The sequence below is a fragment of the Dendroctonus ponderosae genome, unplaced genomic scaffold (assembly GCF_020466585.1).
Source record: "Dendroctonus ponderosae isolate FM_Combo_2020 unplaced genomic scaffold, Dpon_F_20191213v2 Dpon_F_20191213_9, whole genome shotgun sequence".
NCBI classification, from domain to species: domain Eukaryota; kingdom Metazoa; phylum Arthropoda; class Insecta; order Coleoptera; family Curculionidae; genus Dendroctonus; species Dendroctonus ponderosae.
This window is the reverse complement of record NW_026019116.1, coordinates 2,011,006-2,026,197: the sequence shown is the minus strand read 5'-3', so window position 1 is coordinate 2,026,197 and position 15,192 is coordinate 2,011,006. Positions and strand designations below refer to the sequence as shown.

The following is a 15,192-nucleotide window of genomic DNA, read 5'->3' as shown; positions in this document are numbered from 1 at the left end:
TTTTTGATGACCATCACTTTTAAGCAGTTCCATCCTGACACTTTGCACGGTTTTCTTCAAGGCCTGGATTTTCTGATCCGTGTTGTCACACTCTTCGTTTATCTGTGCGCAAATTTGTGTTACTAGATTTCGTATGGTCTTATATTTGAGTTTTTTGAGAGCATCGGGTTTGTATTCTCTGTAGCTTGGTTTCACAATCCCCTTTCACTACATTGTGATCGGATTGCATATCGGCGCCGGGAAATGTTTGCACACTTGTACAACTGTTTCTGTATCTGTGGTTTACCAGAATATAATCATCTGGTTTCTTATGATGATGTTCTCCCCATTTTCTCTTTTTCTCTGACTTCCACGTATACAAACGGCTCTGTGATCGTCCGTAAACATACTGAGAGTTTTTCCCCTGTCCTTCCTATCTCCGAGTCCATAGGGCCCGATTTGTCCGTTTATTATTAGAAGTTCATGTTTCGGCTACTTTTTTATCGGTTCGTGGATCTGGGCGTAAAATGCCTTCACTTCCTCATGATCGTAGTCTCTGGTAGGCTCATAAACTTGAACTATGTGAGGGTTCACTGGCCAAGTACTTACTTGAAGAAGCATCATCCTTTCATTTACAGGTATGAAGTTAACAAAGTGCTTCGCCACACTCTTTTGTTTGTTTATCCCTACACCATGCTCCTACCTTGAATCCGCTGATCCGGAGTAATCTATTCTATAGTTGACAATGTCGCATCAGGCCATCTCATCTCACTTACGGGTGAGAGCTGTACACATCACGCATAAATGTCCAAGTGTCTACCCCCAATAGTCTAAGAACGTCAGTCAAATTGCTAGTCCTAATTTCTGGTCTCTTTGTCAATACTTTCTAAAATGTTTTGCACCACTTCTATATCATCCGCCATTATTGCCGTATCGTCTGCAAACCTCGTGTTATTAATGAGATTCCTGTCGATACTCAACCGTTTTCGATGTTTGCAAATACAGTTCATGCGTAAACTCTCCTTAAGCCGCGTGCGGACGTGCAACCGAACACCCTAACGCAGCATAATTGCGAACCGAGTTTCGTGACAACGTTTAGAGCAGGAAAAAGCTCGGTTTTCCGTCTAATCGAGCGTTAGATCAAGACGCAAGAACAATGTTCGTTCGTGTGGATGCAGCTTTACAGGAAGTGGATAGAATCCGTCCGGCACCACCGCAAGTCAAGGCCCAACTGCTCTGATGTCACAAGTAGGCCGGCTGTCACTCGCACAGCGACTCGTGACATGGCCCCCGTGACGTCAGAGCAGTCCGGCCTTGACTTGCGGTGGTGTCGGTTTGTCACGACTGGACCCTTCTCTTGACAAAATTGTCTTTTTAAAGTTCTTATTTTCCGCCATTTCCCCCACTCTTTTTGTACTTTTTTCAATATTATGTCGACTTGTTGATTTTTTATGAAGCTTCTAAATCACAGACTAACGCCGGCATTCTTTTGCGAGCGCTGTTAGATATTGGGCAAATATTTGCGTTACATACTCGTTTTTCACACTATACGTTCAATACACAAGCTAATTGCTTTTGCGTGTTTCTAATCCGATTTTTCCAATTCCAGATTGCAATGCATCCCACTGCCCAGCGCCCTGATCATATTTTCCCGAAAAATATGCTTTCGGGCCGGAGCGTTGCCATATAGAAGCATCTGTGCATCATAGAACGGCAGCCACAAGCCAGCTAGAAACGTATCTGAGGAACTGGAAGCAACATGGCCGGTGCCATGAGCTACTTACTAGCAACGGCAGCGTTAATGCTTGCCAACCCAATTAGCAGTTCCGTAATATCATCCTCACTGGAGGCGGAAGGTAAATGCGAGGAAATCACGATCCCCATGTGTCTGGGCATCGGCTACAACATGACCAGAATGCCCAATGAACTCAACCACGAATCTCAAGAGGAAGCCGGTCTGGAAGTGCACCAGTTCTGGCCGCTGGTGGAAATCAAATGTTCGCCAGACCTCAAGTTCTTCCTCTGCTCGATGTACGCGCCGATATGCCTGCCCGAGTACTCCAAACCGTTGCCACCATGCAGAGATCTGTGTCGGAGAGCGCGCGAAGGTTGCGAACCGATAATGACACAGTACGGGTTTGAGTGGCCCGAAAGAATGGAATGCGACCAATTTCCCAAGCAAGGGGGCGAAATCCTGTGCATGGATCAGCCCACCCACAACACTTCATCCACGCCAAGGCCGACCAATCGCAAACCTCTCAAACCTTGCAAGCCCGGTTCAAAAAACTGCGAAAATCCCCAAGGAGGCACCGGAAGAACAAAAGGAAACGCACCCAACGAATGCAGGTAAATATCAGTTCAGTCTTTCTTTCAATTCTCCTCAGCTCTTTAGGCAACGTTGTGTTTTTCTATTCACGGTTAGTCTCTTATCCTGACTTTTTTGCGGGTGTTGGGGAATAAACAAATACAGTGAAAGCTCCGATGAGGGGACAGTCACAACACATGTCCGGTTATGGGATATGTACTTAATAAAAAGAAAAATTTATTTTTCAGCTTCTTTATTGCTTTCATTTGTTTTGTAACATTTTCCAACATAGAAACTTGTTTTCCGCGTTTTTTTCAATTTTTGTTCAAAAATGCTTCTTCTTCTTTATTACAACAACCGTTGCCTTTAGGCTTGTTTTACCTATTCGTTTGTTCCTCCTGGGATGCCGACGACTCGCTGTTCTTCCACCTCTTGGGAGGCTGTCCTGGTAGTGTTTATTTAACCACGTCCTCTGTCTTGCATTCTTCCCTAATTTCGTCACTCCTTCTTTGCGCCATGCAATGTGGAAAATGTGTTTCAAGGCTTCAAATATTTTAAACGGAATACAATCATCGTCTGCAAATGTTTTTAAAAGGGAAAATGCATTTAAGTCTTTATCATACGATTTAATGGGTGGAGCATTTGGTACAATTGTCAACGTTTTTTCTGATTCGCCATCAATCATTACTCATGTTCATGAAATTTCAGTTATGGAAAGGGCGGAAGTATCAGGATCAAATGTTTCTTCTTCAGTCTGCATCAACTGGTCCATGTCCAAAATCCTCCTCTTTCTGGATCACTTACACTTAAGGCTTTTGCATGGCGTATTAGTCTAGTTAATAGTGACACAGGCCGATTATCTTCTGTATTATAATATTGTGAAATTTATCGTGCAGTTTTCTTGAATCCAGCTCTTATAAAGGAATTCTTGAGTGTTGCAGAATTTGGAAAAATTTGCAGCAATTATGTATTAGAATAAGGTCTCTAGTATAAAATTTTCAATTTTTAAGGATGCCTTGGTCCAGCATTTTCAGCAAAACTTAGAAACGAAAAATACTCTACAAGTTCAAAGTTGTGCGTTCAGTAAAGAGGAATGCGCTATAAATGCCTTCAAAATTTCGAACGTAGAAATCGTTTAGAAATTTGTCGCAGGATTTGGAAGAACTATTGCGGGACACGTTTTGCCGGGTGTTTTTCGAAAATAAATTTCTCAGTTATGGCGTATAAGTTCAGAGTTGTGCATTCAGTAAAGAACAGTGCGATCGAAATGTCGTCAAAATTTCTTGAAACTGAAAAATTCATTCGAATCACATAAAATCTTGCATTTTGTGCGCTTGGTAAATGTTGATATGAAAATGAACGCTTTTACGCAACTGCATCTCATTCAATAAAAAATTCCAACTTCCAAAGTACAGAGAGTAGACAATTGAAAGATGGACATTCTGTAGAAGACCTGTTTTTTTATTAAGCTTTGGCGCAATCGTGCACCTAAATGTCCGATAATCAAACTTCGTGAATTTTTTGTGACAAATTCATTAAAATTTACTCACGCACGTTGTTATAACTGAATCGAATTACAAATTCTCTATACAAAAAACATAAAAACGAACTCTGGGGCTGAAATGGTTCTTGAGCAACGCCAAAAAAGGCGGCGTCAGACGTCAAAACAGGCAAAACTTAAACCCTTGACTCTTTTTGATAAAAAAACATAGAACTGGAATCCATATTTACATATCTGAAACCGTTCTTTGGGAGCTTCAGATGAGCTTGATGTAAAAATACAAGACAGCCCAAAATATTCCCAAACTTTAAAAATTAACTACGAAAAAACCAATAGCTCAATCGATACCAAATCCACCCTTCGAGTCAGTTGATAAATATGGGACTAAAAGTTCTCCATGTGCATGGCAATCAGGGGCAAAGTTATGCTAAGCTTACCGAAAGCTGCTAAGGGCCACCTGGAAGGAAAGAATAAAATGTGTTTAATACATCAGGAAATCTGTCCAAAGCCAAACTTAGTTGAAATCAGCAAAGCAAAGAGAGGGAAATATAAAGAATTCATAAAACTTCAGTTGCTTGTCGGAAAACTAAACTCAGTTAAAGCCTAAACTCAGTTGAAGAAGATTTATAGAGTAGAGATCATTCTTACCAGGTTTCTCCGCGCTGGCGCCCCATCCTCCATTTTCTACCCAGTAATCCGCGAGTTCACTACACTTTCACAAACTACCGCACTAGCCATTAGGGCCACATTGATTCTATATTTCCTATCTAAGAAGGCGATTAACGCGACACAAAGGATTATCGTCCGATTTCGTCCACTGTCGGTAGCAAACTGACTATTCATACACATTTACACAAAAAACTCCAGAATAAAGATGATTATATAATCATTTACTGGCAGTTCGATTTCAGTTTATTTATTTTTTACATTTTTGTAAAAAGTGCCTGTTTGCATTGCAATATTTCCAAATGCAAATTTCACGACCCAACTTACCGAGGAGTCAACAGAACTAAACAAAAAGCGCCCCAAGCGCCGGTCGTTCACTAATTATTCACGTTCACTTTATTTTTGTCTGAATTTCATTCAGCTGCAGTGATTAATGCACGACTGCAAAACTAAAATTAATAACCAAATTAATTTTGTTTTTCAAAAAAATGTTTAATTCAAAAAATTAAACTGTCGCCGTGCGATGATGGAAGACAACGAAATTTTAACTAATAAAAAATTTCTGAGTTCAAGAATTATTCCGCCACAAGCGCAATTAGAGGTGCGGCACTATGAGTTGTAACTCGCCAATTCACAGAGCGGCAACACCTCAAAAGCGCAACCCAACACAGTGTTACGCAGGTCTAGTGTGATAGGTACACATGAGATTTGAATATTTGTATTCTAGCAGCATTTAATTATTACTGAGCATATCTAAACACATTTTTAATAAAAAATAATTTAAAGACTTTTAAGAGATAATTTTTCTAATTCTAAATTCTAGAAAGAGATAATTTTAATTAATTTAATGATGTAGTGTCATAAATCTTAACCGAGAAAATAAAGTGTCTAGAAAAAATAAACTAAAAAACATATTTGTAAATAAAACAGCATTTTGGTAGCTCGTTGTTCTGGATCCGTTGTTTTAGGAGCAATTTGCTTGGTAAAATATTTGGAAATATTGATGGTAGAGCATTGGCAATGAGTCTCATTCGATCTCTTGCTAGCAATTGAGAACCGTCATTCTTTTCTGGTCCTAACGTCTGTATTATGAAATTTTCTTCAAATTGCTTAATACAAATTACAGAAAATTTTGTTGGCATAAAATTGTAATCTATGAATGTTTCGAAGCCATTTCTGCTTTAATGGATCATCACGAGGGAAATGAACTGCTGCAGTATATTCTTCCCGGTATAATTAGATTTGCATCCAGGCACCCAACAACGACCTGCTATAGTTTTAATGTTGCAACAGATAAAAATTTTCTCCACTGAAGTATTTGAAATATTATATATGTATATTCACTGACTTTTACACAATCAATTACCTTAAGTAATAAGGAATTATTAACTTAACAGCGCGTGCTTAAGGATGTAAACGTAAACTAAACGGCAAGCTTGAACCCCTATGCTTGCAGCCGATGGACGTCCATGATCACGTCACAACGGCAAGGGCTCTCTTTGCGGTGGCCGGTAAGCCCCGCTGAAGCCCGTGGGCCTTCTTTGCTTCGGCAGATATCGATAGATAAAGCCCTTGCTTTCATGCGCAAATGCTCCATATCAAGATTTAGTGGTGTACTTCCAATACTAAAGCGATATGTTTTTGTTTCAGGTGCCATTGCCAACAGCCTCTAGTCTCCCTGGGGTCCGAAATGAGTCCAGCACCGTTCAACCGAAACGTCGCAGGCGTCCCAAATTGTGCATTCCCCTGCAAGGAGACCTACTTCACCACGGACGAGAAGGAGTTCGCGTCGATCTGGATCAGTCTATGGTCGGGGCTTTGCGCAGCTTCTACTCTAATGACACTTATCACATTTTTCATCGAAACCGAACGCTTCAAGTATCCTGAAAGGCCCATCGTCTTCCTATCAGCCTGCTACTTCTTGGTCTCAGTTGGGTACCTGTTGCGAGTGGGCTTCGGACACGAAGCCGTTGCTTGCGACGGCCCGATTATCCGCTACACTTCAAACGGCCCCAGTTTGTGCACGTTGGTCTTCCTTCTGGTGTATTTCTTCGGAATGGCGTCATCGATTTGGTGGGTGATTCTGTCGCTGACTTGGTTTCTGGCTGCGGGGCTCAAGTGGGGCAACGAAGCGATCGCCAGCTATGCGCAATGCTTCCACATTGCGGCCTGGCTGATTCCGACCTTGCAAACCTTGGGAGTTCTCCTAAGTGGCGCGGTGGACGGTGATCCGGTGTCAGGAATCTGCTACGTAGGCAACATGAATACGGAAAATCTGCAAACTTTTGTGCTGGGGCCTCTGGTCGTCTACCTGATACTTGGCACGAGCTTCTTGCTGGCCGGTTTCGTCTCTCTGTTCCGGATTCGGAGTGTGATCAAGAAGCAAGGAGGAGCCGGCGCGGGCTCCAAAGCCGATAAGCTCGAGAAGCTGATGATCCGCATCGGCATCTTCAGCGTGCTCTACACAGTCCCAGCTACCATCGTAATAGGCTGCCATCTATACGAAAACGCCTTCCACAAGGAGTGGCTCAAGTCCTTGGCCTGCTCGTGCTTCACCTCGAACAAGGTCAAGCCCATCTACGCCGCATTGATGCTCAAATACTTCATGGCCTTGGCCGTTGGGATCACTAGTGGCGTCTGGATCTGGTCTGGGAAGACGTTGGACTCGTGGCGGCGGCTTTGGAAGAGGCTGTTCGGCCGGCCGGATCTCTCTGGAGCGAATGCAGTGCTGATTAAGAACCGATCAGGCAAGCCCCCGCCACCTCAGTTTTTGATTGCCGGGCCTGGAAGCGCCTCCTTGCTGGGCCCGACCGGAAGTGTGGCCTCGGCCAGCCAACACCATTTGCACCATCACGTGCTCAAACAGCCCCCCTTAAGTCACGTATGACAAGTAGGCGACGGGTCCGCTCCTGTTGTGATCAATCATCCGACGGCTCCCTCCACAGGACAGTCGTTGAGTAATTACGGGCCCATTTGAGTGATCAGGTATGGACGCCAGTCCACCGTCACAGCTCTCTAGTCGATTTCAGTGCCATCGAGCGGACACTTGTGTTTGTTTAAGTTAGATTTGATTCGGGCGAAGTCGGTAGGACTGAACCAAAAGACGTTTCGTTATTCGGCATTTTATTTTCCCTACAGCATTTTTCGGCTCGCTGATTAGCTAAAATTTCCGTTGGTGGCCATCCGTTGTTCTACCGATCGCTCTTCTCTGAGTGTGTACAGGACTTTTTTATATTTATTTATTAACGGTGCAGTGACATTTTATGTATAGTTGTGTTTTCTCTCTGCGGTGGCAACACATACTCATGTTATCATAGTTTTTTGGAACTTTGGCTTTCCTGTATCAAAGCAGGGTAAAAGTGACGACTTAAACAGTCGATTGCCCCAATAAGTTTCAATGCGCAGCCTCACTTTACATAAGAAATGTATGGTAATTTTTTCGCCAGCTTTGTGAGGGGACATGAAGCTTACATGGGAATCGGCCTTAAAAATTGCATAGGAATACAGTTCAAAGACCAATTCAAACTACCAATTGATCTGGCGACAAAATGTTTTCTCCATGTAGACATTTCGACTTAAGTTCACCTCAGGGTGCGTCCAGACCTGACTAGCTGAGCCTGAGTCGAGGCTAATACGCGGCCAATTTCTTTGATGCTTTGTCGAAACGCCGACAGACGATTCGTATTCTGTCGATTTTTGACGAAACATCACAGAAATTTACCGCGGATCAGCCTCGGCTTGTTACATCTGGATGCGGCGTTTCATGGCAAATGCAAAGAAACTTTTGAAGCCAGCAAAAGTAAAAATTCGGCCTAATAAAGTAAAGAGTAGTTTGAGTTGAGAAAACTGATGAAGCAAAGCGTCGTGAGGCGCGTTGAAGCCTAATCAGAAATGAGTTTGGCAACAACTTGACTAAACCTTAATCAGACCGCATGAAAACATCTATGAAAATCTCTTCTGGTTGCGTTTGAATGATCAGCGCAATTAGTCTGAAGGCGGCTTTAAATGTGACGCTTAATCTAGCGGGTTCGGTATGGACCAGGCCTTACAAGAAAATCTTTATGAGTAGCATCAAAAAGCATTTTACACGCTGATTTTCATTCAGATGGTTTGAAACGCTCAGCGCGGAGTGGCGCGTTCGATGTGGACCAGGCTTTACAAGGAAAGTCTTCAATAATAGTATGAAACAAAAGCTTCTTAGTCGCTGATTTTCATTCAGATTGTAAAGCGCCGTACTTTCTCACTTATGGAAAAACAGACTCATTTTGTCAACAACTTGACTAAACCTTAATCAGACCGCATAAAAACGTCTATGAAAATCTCTTCTGGTTGCGTATGAATGATCAACGCGATTGGTCTGAAGGAGGCTTTAAATGTGACGCTTAATCTAGCGTGTTCGGTATGGACCAGGCCTTACAAGAAAATCTTTATGAGTAGCATAAAAAAGCATTTTAGACGCTGATTTTCATTCAGATGATTTGAAACACTGAGCGCGGAGTGGCGCGTTCGATGTGGACCAAGCTTTACAAGGAAAGTCTTCAATAATAGTATAAAAGAAAAACTTCTTAGACGCGGATTTTCATTCAGATTGTAAAGCGCCGTACTTTCTCACTTATGTCTTAGGATTTCATGCACGCAGAATCACGTTACCCAAAAAAGTAAGGACATTTTCATCCTCAAGGAAACAATGTGTGCTGAGGCGCGTTGAAACATACATAAAAATCTAAATTTTTTTCCTGGATGATGGACATAAGCCTTAAATGAAAACAGCCGAATAAAGGAGATTTCCAAATAGGATTCAGTTGGCGACAAAATGCCTTTCCAATTAATTGGCTGATTTCTCATAAATCGCAACGCGTAACTTTACGTCACATAAAGCCGCGTCTAGACGTATGAACACGTTCGTCTACATTCTTCGGACGTCTGCTTGTTCGTATCTCTAAACTTTCTTATGAGGCTCTGATCTAAAATGTGTTACGTTTTCCGTTTGGAGCCCAAATAACTGAATGCGATGTTGGTTCGCAACTACAAGGTTCTGGTTAGACGTCTGGGCGCGGCTTAAGAAAATAATCGCTGATAATACAGGAAAGCCAGAAAAAATCAACCTGCTTAGCAGTTTAAATTTGGACTCATTTTTCTTGTTGTCGTTTAAGTACACGTGATTGACTGCGACTTGGCAAATAGCGATGAAGAATCGTCGTTTTCTCCTTTTTACGTTTAACACTGTATAGTAACTCATGTGTTACAGAACAACTAGACTGAAATTGTTAAGACATCCATGTCACATACCAGACTCTGTAAAATTTTGTCGCTTATGTTAGTATAGATGTAATTTGTACAGTAAATAAAGCAAGAGCCCACGCCAGCTTTTCTCAGACGTGAAGGCTTGTAGAGGCGGATCATGGTGAAGTTGCAAAGAATTGTATATACAAATCGGGTTGGAAAACGTGAAAGATCAACACTCTATGACTGTGGCAACTTTCATGCTGCATGGATTTTGGTCGGGTTTCACTTCGGCTGCCGATTTGGCCATTTCACTCGGCTCCTCTACAAACCTGAATATCTGAATGTCGACGCCGAAAAAAACCCTCGGCTGGCGTAAACTCTCTGTTATTTAAACGAAATTATTTCCAACACGCCTGAAAAATAAACAGTAGCAGAGTAAACTACGGGTGATTTATAGGGAGCCCCTGAAAATTGTTCTGGTACAGGGAGCGTTGAAAAGGTAGTGCGTTCTAAGAAGATGAACTGTTTCCTCCTCGCACTGCCTTTGAGGCCTCGCTGTGCCAATCGACAAAACAATGTCATTCTAAAGTGATGAACATATACGTAACTAGATTTAAGGTTTTCCGTTGTGAGTGAAACTGTGAGACAAACGTACTAACTGATTAGCCAAACTCTTCACTGCTAACTGGACATGGGATTTTTTCTGGTACGATTCAGTATCGTATGATTTACTTAAGGTTTACGTTGTGCAGTTTTCAAAAAAATCGGTTTGAGAATGAATTCGGGGACCATCAACGCTGTCGATACCAAAAAAGTCCCGATGTCTGTAGTACGATTGCGGTACGCGTGTCGGTGATATTTCTTCAACTTAAGAGAATGTTTATTTAATATATTCTTATAGTTCCCATATAGAAAATATGTTTTATATACATAAATTATTAATAGATAGATACGTTGTAATCCTTTTGTACTTATAACGCTATATAGCTGTCTATTTAATCTCTAAATTGCGATGTACGTGGGCTGCCAGGAGTCCAAAGCAAACTCACTCTGTCTCGTTGTCACAAAACGCTTGGATTTTTTGGACGTTCCTCGTACATTGACCGATGTAAATAGCTATTAAATAACGTCTAAATAAGATATTTTTGGGTGTGTAGGGACATATCATATTGAAAAACTTACTTCCTCAAGTCCGTTTGCAATAGAGACAAGACGGGATGTATCCGGTCCAGAAGCTGTTAAAATACGGTGGGGAACTGCGATACGTCCCTAATCGGCCTGCATTCTACTTTATTTCGTTATTGTGAAATAAAACCGACTTGACTAACAAAGTATAAAGCACAAAGAAATTTTAATTTTGTATATTTTTATAAATACGTTGTACAGTTTTGTTTTGTATCCCAAATGTGTGTACAGTAGGTTTAGAGGTTAAATGTAAACTGTATGTATGCTTCAAGACGTATACGATTTCATTAAATATTTTACTGTTTAAAACAAATTATTGACGTATTTTATTTCACCCCTTTTTCGCCCATCGAGAGAGTAAAAAAACAGCAATTGATCAGGACCAATAGAGAGTTTTTGCACGGTTTAATTGAAATTTCGCTTGTTTAACGAATCTTCGATTTCTATCAGGGCAGCAGAATGTTCAAGGAGGTAGCGAGAACATCAGGAGCAATATAGAGTTTTCGCACAGCTTCATTGAAAATTTCACTCGTTTGACGAATCTTCGATTTCTATCAGGGCAGCAGAATGTTGCCATCAGGAGCAAACTAGAGTTTTCGCACAGTTTTAATGATATTTTCACTGATTTAACAAAACGTCCATTTCTATCAGGGAGCAGAATGTTCAAGGAGGTAGCGAGTATGTCAGGAGATAAAGAGAGTTTTCGAACAGTCTCATTAAAATTTTCACTGGTTCGACAAAACTTCGTTTTGATCAGGGAAAAGAATATGCAGCGAGACGAGACGACAACGAAACATTCGGAACAGAAATAGACACCCATCACAAATAACGGGACGATAAACGCATTTTATGGGGCACCATGAACTTCCGATTCATATCAGGCGTACATAATATTCAAGGATACAGCGAAAACGAAAAATTAGGATCAGAAATAGATATTAATCGCAAATAATGGAACGCTAAATCCATTTTGTGCACTTGCATCATAAACTAACATTTTGTATAAGAAGAGCAGAATATTCAAGGGGGTGGCGAGAACGAAAAACTAGAAGCAGAAATAGACGGCAATCGCAATAACGTTCCTTAACCTGATTTTTTATATAGTGTGAAGAAAATACCTATTGCATCAACAGAGCAGAAAGTATAAAAAAGTAGCAGTAAGAAAAATCGGGAATAGAGATAGCCACTGATCTCAAATACGTGCGAGCGTTGAAACAATTGAAACAAAAACAAAACAAGACGATTAACAGAAATTCCAGGAACAAAAATCGACAGTACCGGTAAATAACTTTACGGTAAACCCACCAAATGTGTCTAGTTTGAAACTATCAGACTTGTATCAGGATAGGGTCTTCAGAGAGGTGGCGAAAAATATCATGAGCAATAGACAGCAGTCGCAAAGAACGGCATTAATAGCGCCAGAAAATGGGATTTCAGACGGAGAATTTCTTTATCAGGATCGCATATTATTAAAAGAGGTAGTGAGAAATAGGCAACAATCACACTTAGCCGTTCTATATACTCTATTGCCAAATACAAAGTTCTAAAATAATAAAGCAAGAAGCAGGGCAGAAAATAATATTATATAAAATAAAAAGAAATAAGCACCAGTCGTGATATTTCAACGTTGCCATTCTACTATTTTTACATTGAACTCAAGAGAAACCGCTTAAAGTTATAATCTTGATGGCAACATTTTGGCATCAAAGGGCGCAGAATTAGTACTTTCACTAAACACATCGACAATCAAATTATGAAAAACAGAGGACAACAATCGATATTTTTGTCGTTAGCGTTTCTGTTTTTTTGGACTTGGTAGCTCCCTACCAGTAAACCTTACACGGTAGAACACGAATTCTGCTTCTATCAGGAGGGCAGCATATTAAATGAGGGAGCGGAAATATCAGAAGAAATAGACACCAATCACAGTTGGCTGTCCGTTATACTCTATACGCTAAAAATAATTCGAATATAATATTGACAACGTTGCCGTTCCGCAGTTTTTCCTGTGGATTATAAAGAATCCATCAAATTTAAACATTTTATAGAAAACAGATGGTTTGAGGAGCCCAATATTAGGTGTTCCGATAAAAGAAAGCAACTCGAATAGACTCAATCGCAGATTTGTACATTAGAATTTTGTGTCAAACGTGAAAAATTTGTCAAAGCCTATGCAATGAGTCTTTATTGGATAATAATCTCTATATTCAAAAGAGACTTTAGCACTTTCAAATAATTTTCCTAATGTTAAAGGACAATAGGCGCCAATCGCACATTTTAACGTTAGCCTTGCGCTATTTTCATCTTCGACTTCTCTATTCAATGAAATTTGGCCGATTGTATACCGTACGATTAGGAGAACGGATTTGACAAATTTGGAGTTTTTTAAATAATTCACGGCATGTAACCAACAAAAATAAAATTTGATTACGATTGCTTTGATTTCATTTGCATAAAACACTTCCTCGAAAAAATACCATGCTTCTGAACCAAAAAGATTAAATTTTACATATTCAACAAATTCCCGCGAGCGAAAAATCTGTAAACACACATTAAATATTACGAGACTGGAAAAATAAAACGATCGAAATCAAGCTTGTTTTTAACGTTTTCGTACCGAACTTGGTCCGACGTGTTAGGAAAATAAATCTGATAAAAGCCTAAACAATGTCCCATCACTCAATCGGAGATTAACGTGTCAAACTCCATTAGAATATGTGCGCTTTTTTACATTTGTAGAACGCCGATGCCGTATACAGGGCGGTATTTAGCACAATTGCGTGGAAAATTTAGTAATGTTGTTCCCGTACGTGGACGTAGTTGCGCTTATTCTATAATATTCTGTTGAAAACCCCTTCTTGAAAATTCAAGGCTTGCGAGAACATTTTCACTTTCATTGCCACACACATGAATAACAATAATTTAAAACCTTCTAAAGGAAAAGCAGCAAATATTCGACTAAGACGACTAAGATAACAAAGAGGAACTTGCACAAAAATTAAATGTGATAAATATTTCTGGCAAACGTAACTTAATACTATTAAAAACACCACAGTTGGCCAAAAAACGATTTTGTTATTTCTATGTAATTAATATAAGCAATTAAAAACTGTATAATTCAAATCATTCTTGTAACGCGCCGTCATTGGCTGGGACCAGTTGTGACGTCAAGTGGCTCGTCGGCAGCGGCGGCCTGTAAATATGCAACCTCAGTCTTGATATTGCTGTTAAAACGTTTATTAGTGTATTAGGAGAAAAAGAGAATTTTTCAAAATGACTGAGGCAGGTTTTGTAAAAGGACAATCTGAGATTTTGCCACTAGTGGACATGTTTATGGTGGCATCTTACATTAAAAACACCGAAAGTTGTACTCTTGCTGAAGTTCGCGGCGTTAAAGCTAACAGGTAGATTTATAGACAAAATAGTCAATAGTTTTACTTATATAAATCGATAAAATGTTCGACTGGGGTTTTACTGGCTCTAATTTTCAAAATTCAAACTGGATTGATCAAAATGTAAGTGATTCAACAAAAAATAAGAAAGTATTGTTTTCATGCCAGTAAAAATTAAATAAAATAATTAAATGTAATTTGGCATTGATGCAAAATAGACCGTTAATGATTAAATATATCCTTAGTTACTAAGAATAACAATATTAAGTACAAAAATATGTACGAAGTGAAAAGAACGTTATTTACAGATCGCGAAGGTATTCTTATGGATTTTCTGCAGTAGGATGGGTGCAAGTTACAAGTACATTAGCCTTCATTTCTTTCAGACCTCCCATTAACAGGAATTTAACATAGTTGTCCATATCTTCTTCCAGCTAGAATAAATAAATAATATTAAAGTTACATAAAAATATGTGTTAATATTCATATTGCATGACAAAAATAGTAGGTATTTAACGTAAATGCACGACGATAAAACGAGATTTTTCCTTTCCGGATACTTATTGTTTCGTTTCATCGTCTAGTACAGCAATTAACTATTTTTAAGGTGACTATTTACTACGATAATGAAGACGAGAAGCAAACAAAATACAAATTCAAAGTATTATCCATTATACAATAGACAAATTCAAATCTGTTTTTTATACTTACATTAAAATGATCTTCACATACATGGGCTGTAGTCTTGTCAGAAATATCCTTGTGTATACCTTAAACCTTTAATCATTTTAAACGCCGGCTTTTATCTCGTGGTACACGAATAAATAGCTTGTCTGGCGTTTTAAAAGTTGTACAAGGACACAGTGGCACCATACAGCATTTGTAATATTATTTTTGTGTTGCTTCTATTATTAATCAAGCACAGCACAAATTCTGAA

The 15,192-nt window shown here is 39.8% G+C and overlaps 1 protein-coding gene across 3 annotated transcripts in view; it reads left to right on the top strand.

The window, feature by feature from the left end:
* Window positions 1-11,175, top strand: part of LOC109539913 (frizzled-2) — a 63,456-nt gene extending 52,281 nt beyond the window's left edge. For all 3 annotated transcript variants that reach the window (XM_048669996.1, XM_048669995.1, XM_048669994.1), the window contains 2 exons: window positions 1,589-2,325; window positions 6,102-11,175. In XM_048669996.1, the coding sequence (XP_048525953.1) occupies window positions 1,739-2,325; window positions 6,102-7,338 (1,824 nt within the window). In that variant the 5' untranslated portion in view covers window positions 1,589-1,738 and the 3' untranslated portion in view covers window positions 7,339-11,175. The remainder of the gene's footprint in view (window positions 1-1,588; window positions 2,326-6,101) is intronic.
* The last annotated feature ends 4,017 nt before the right edge of the window (window positions 11,176-15,192 follow it).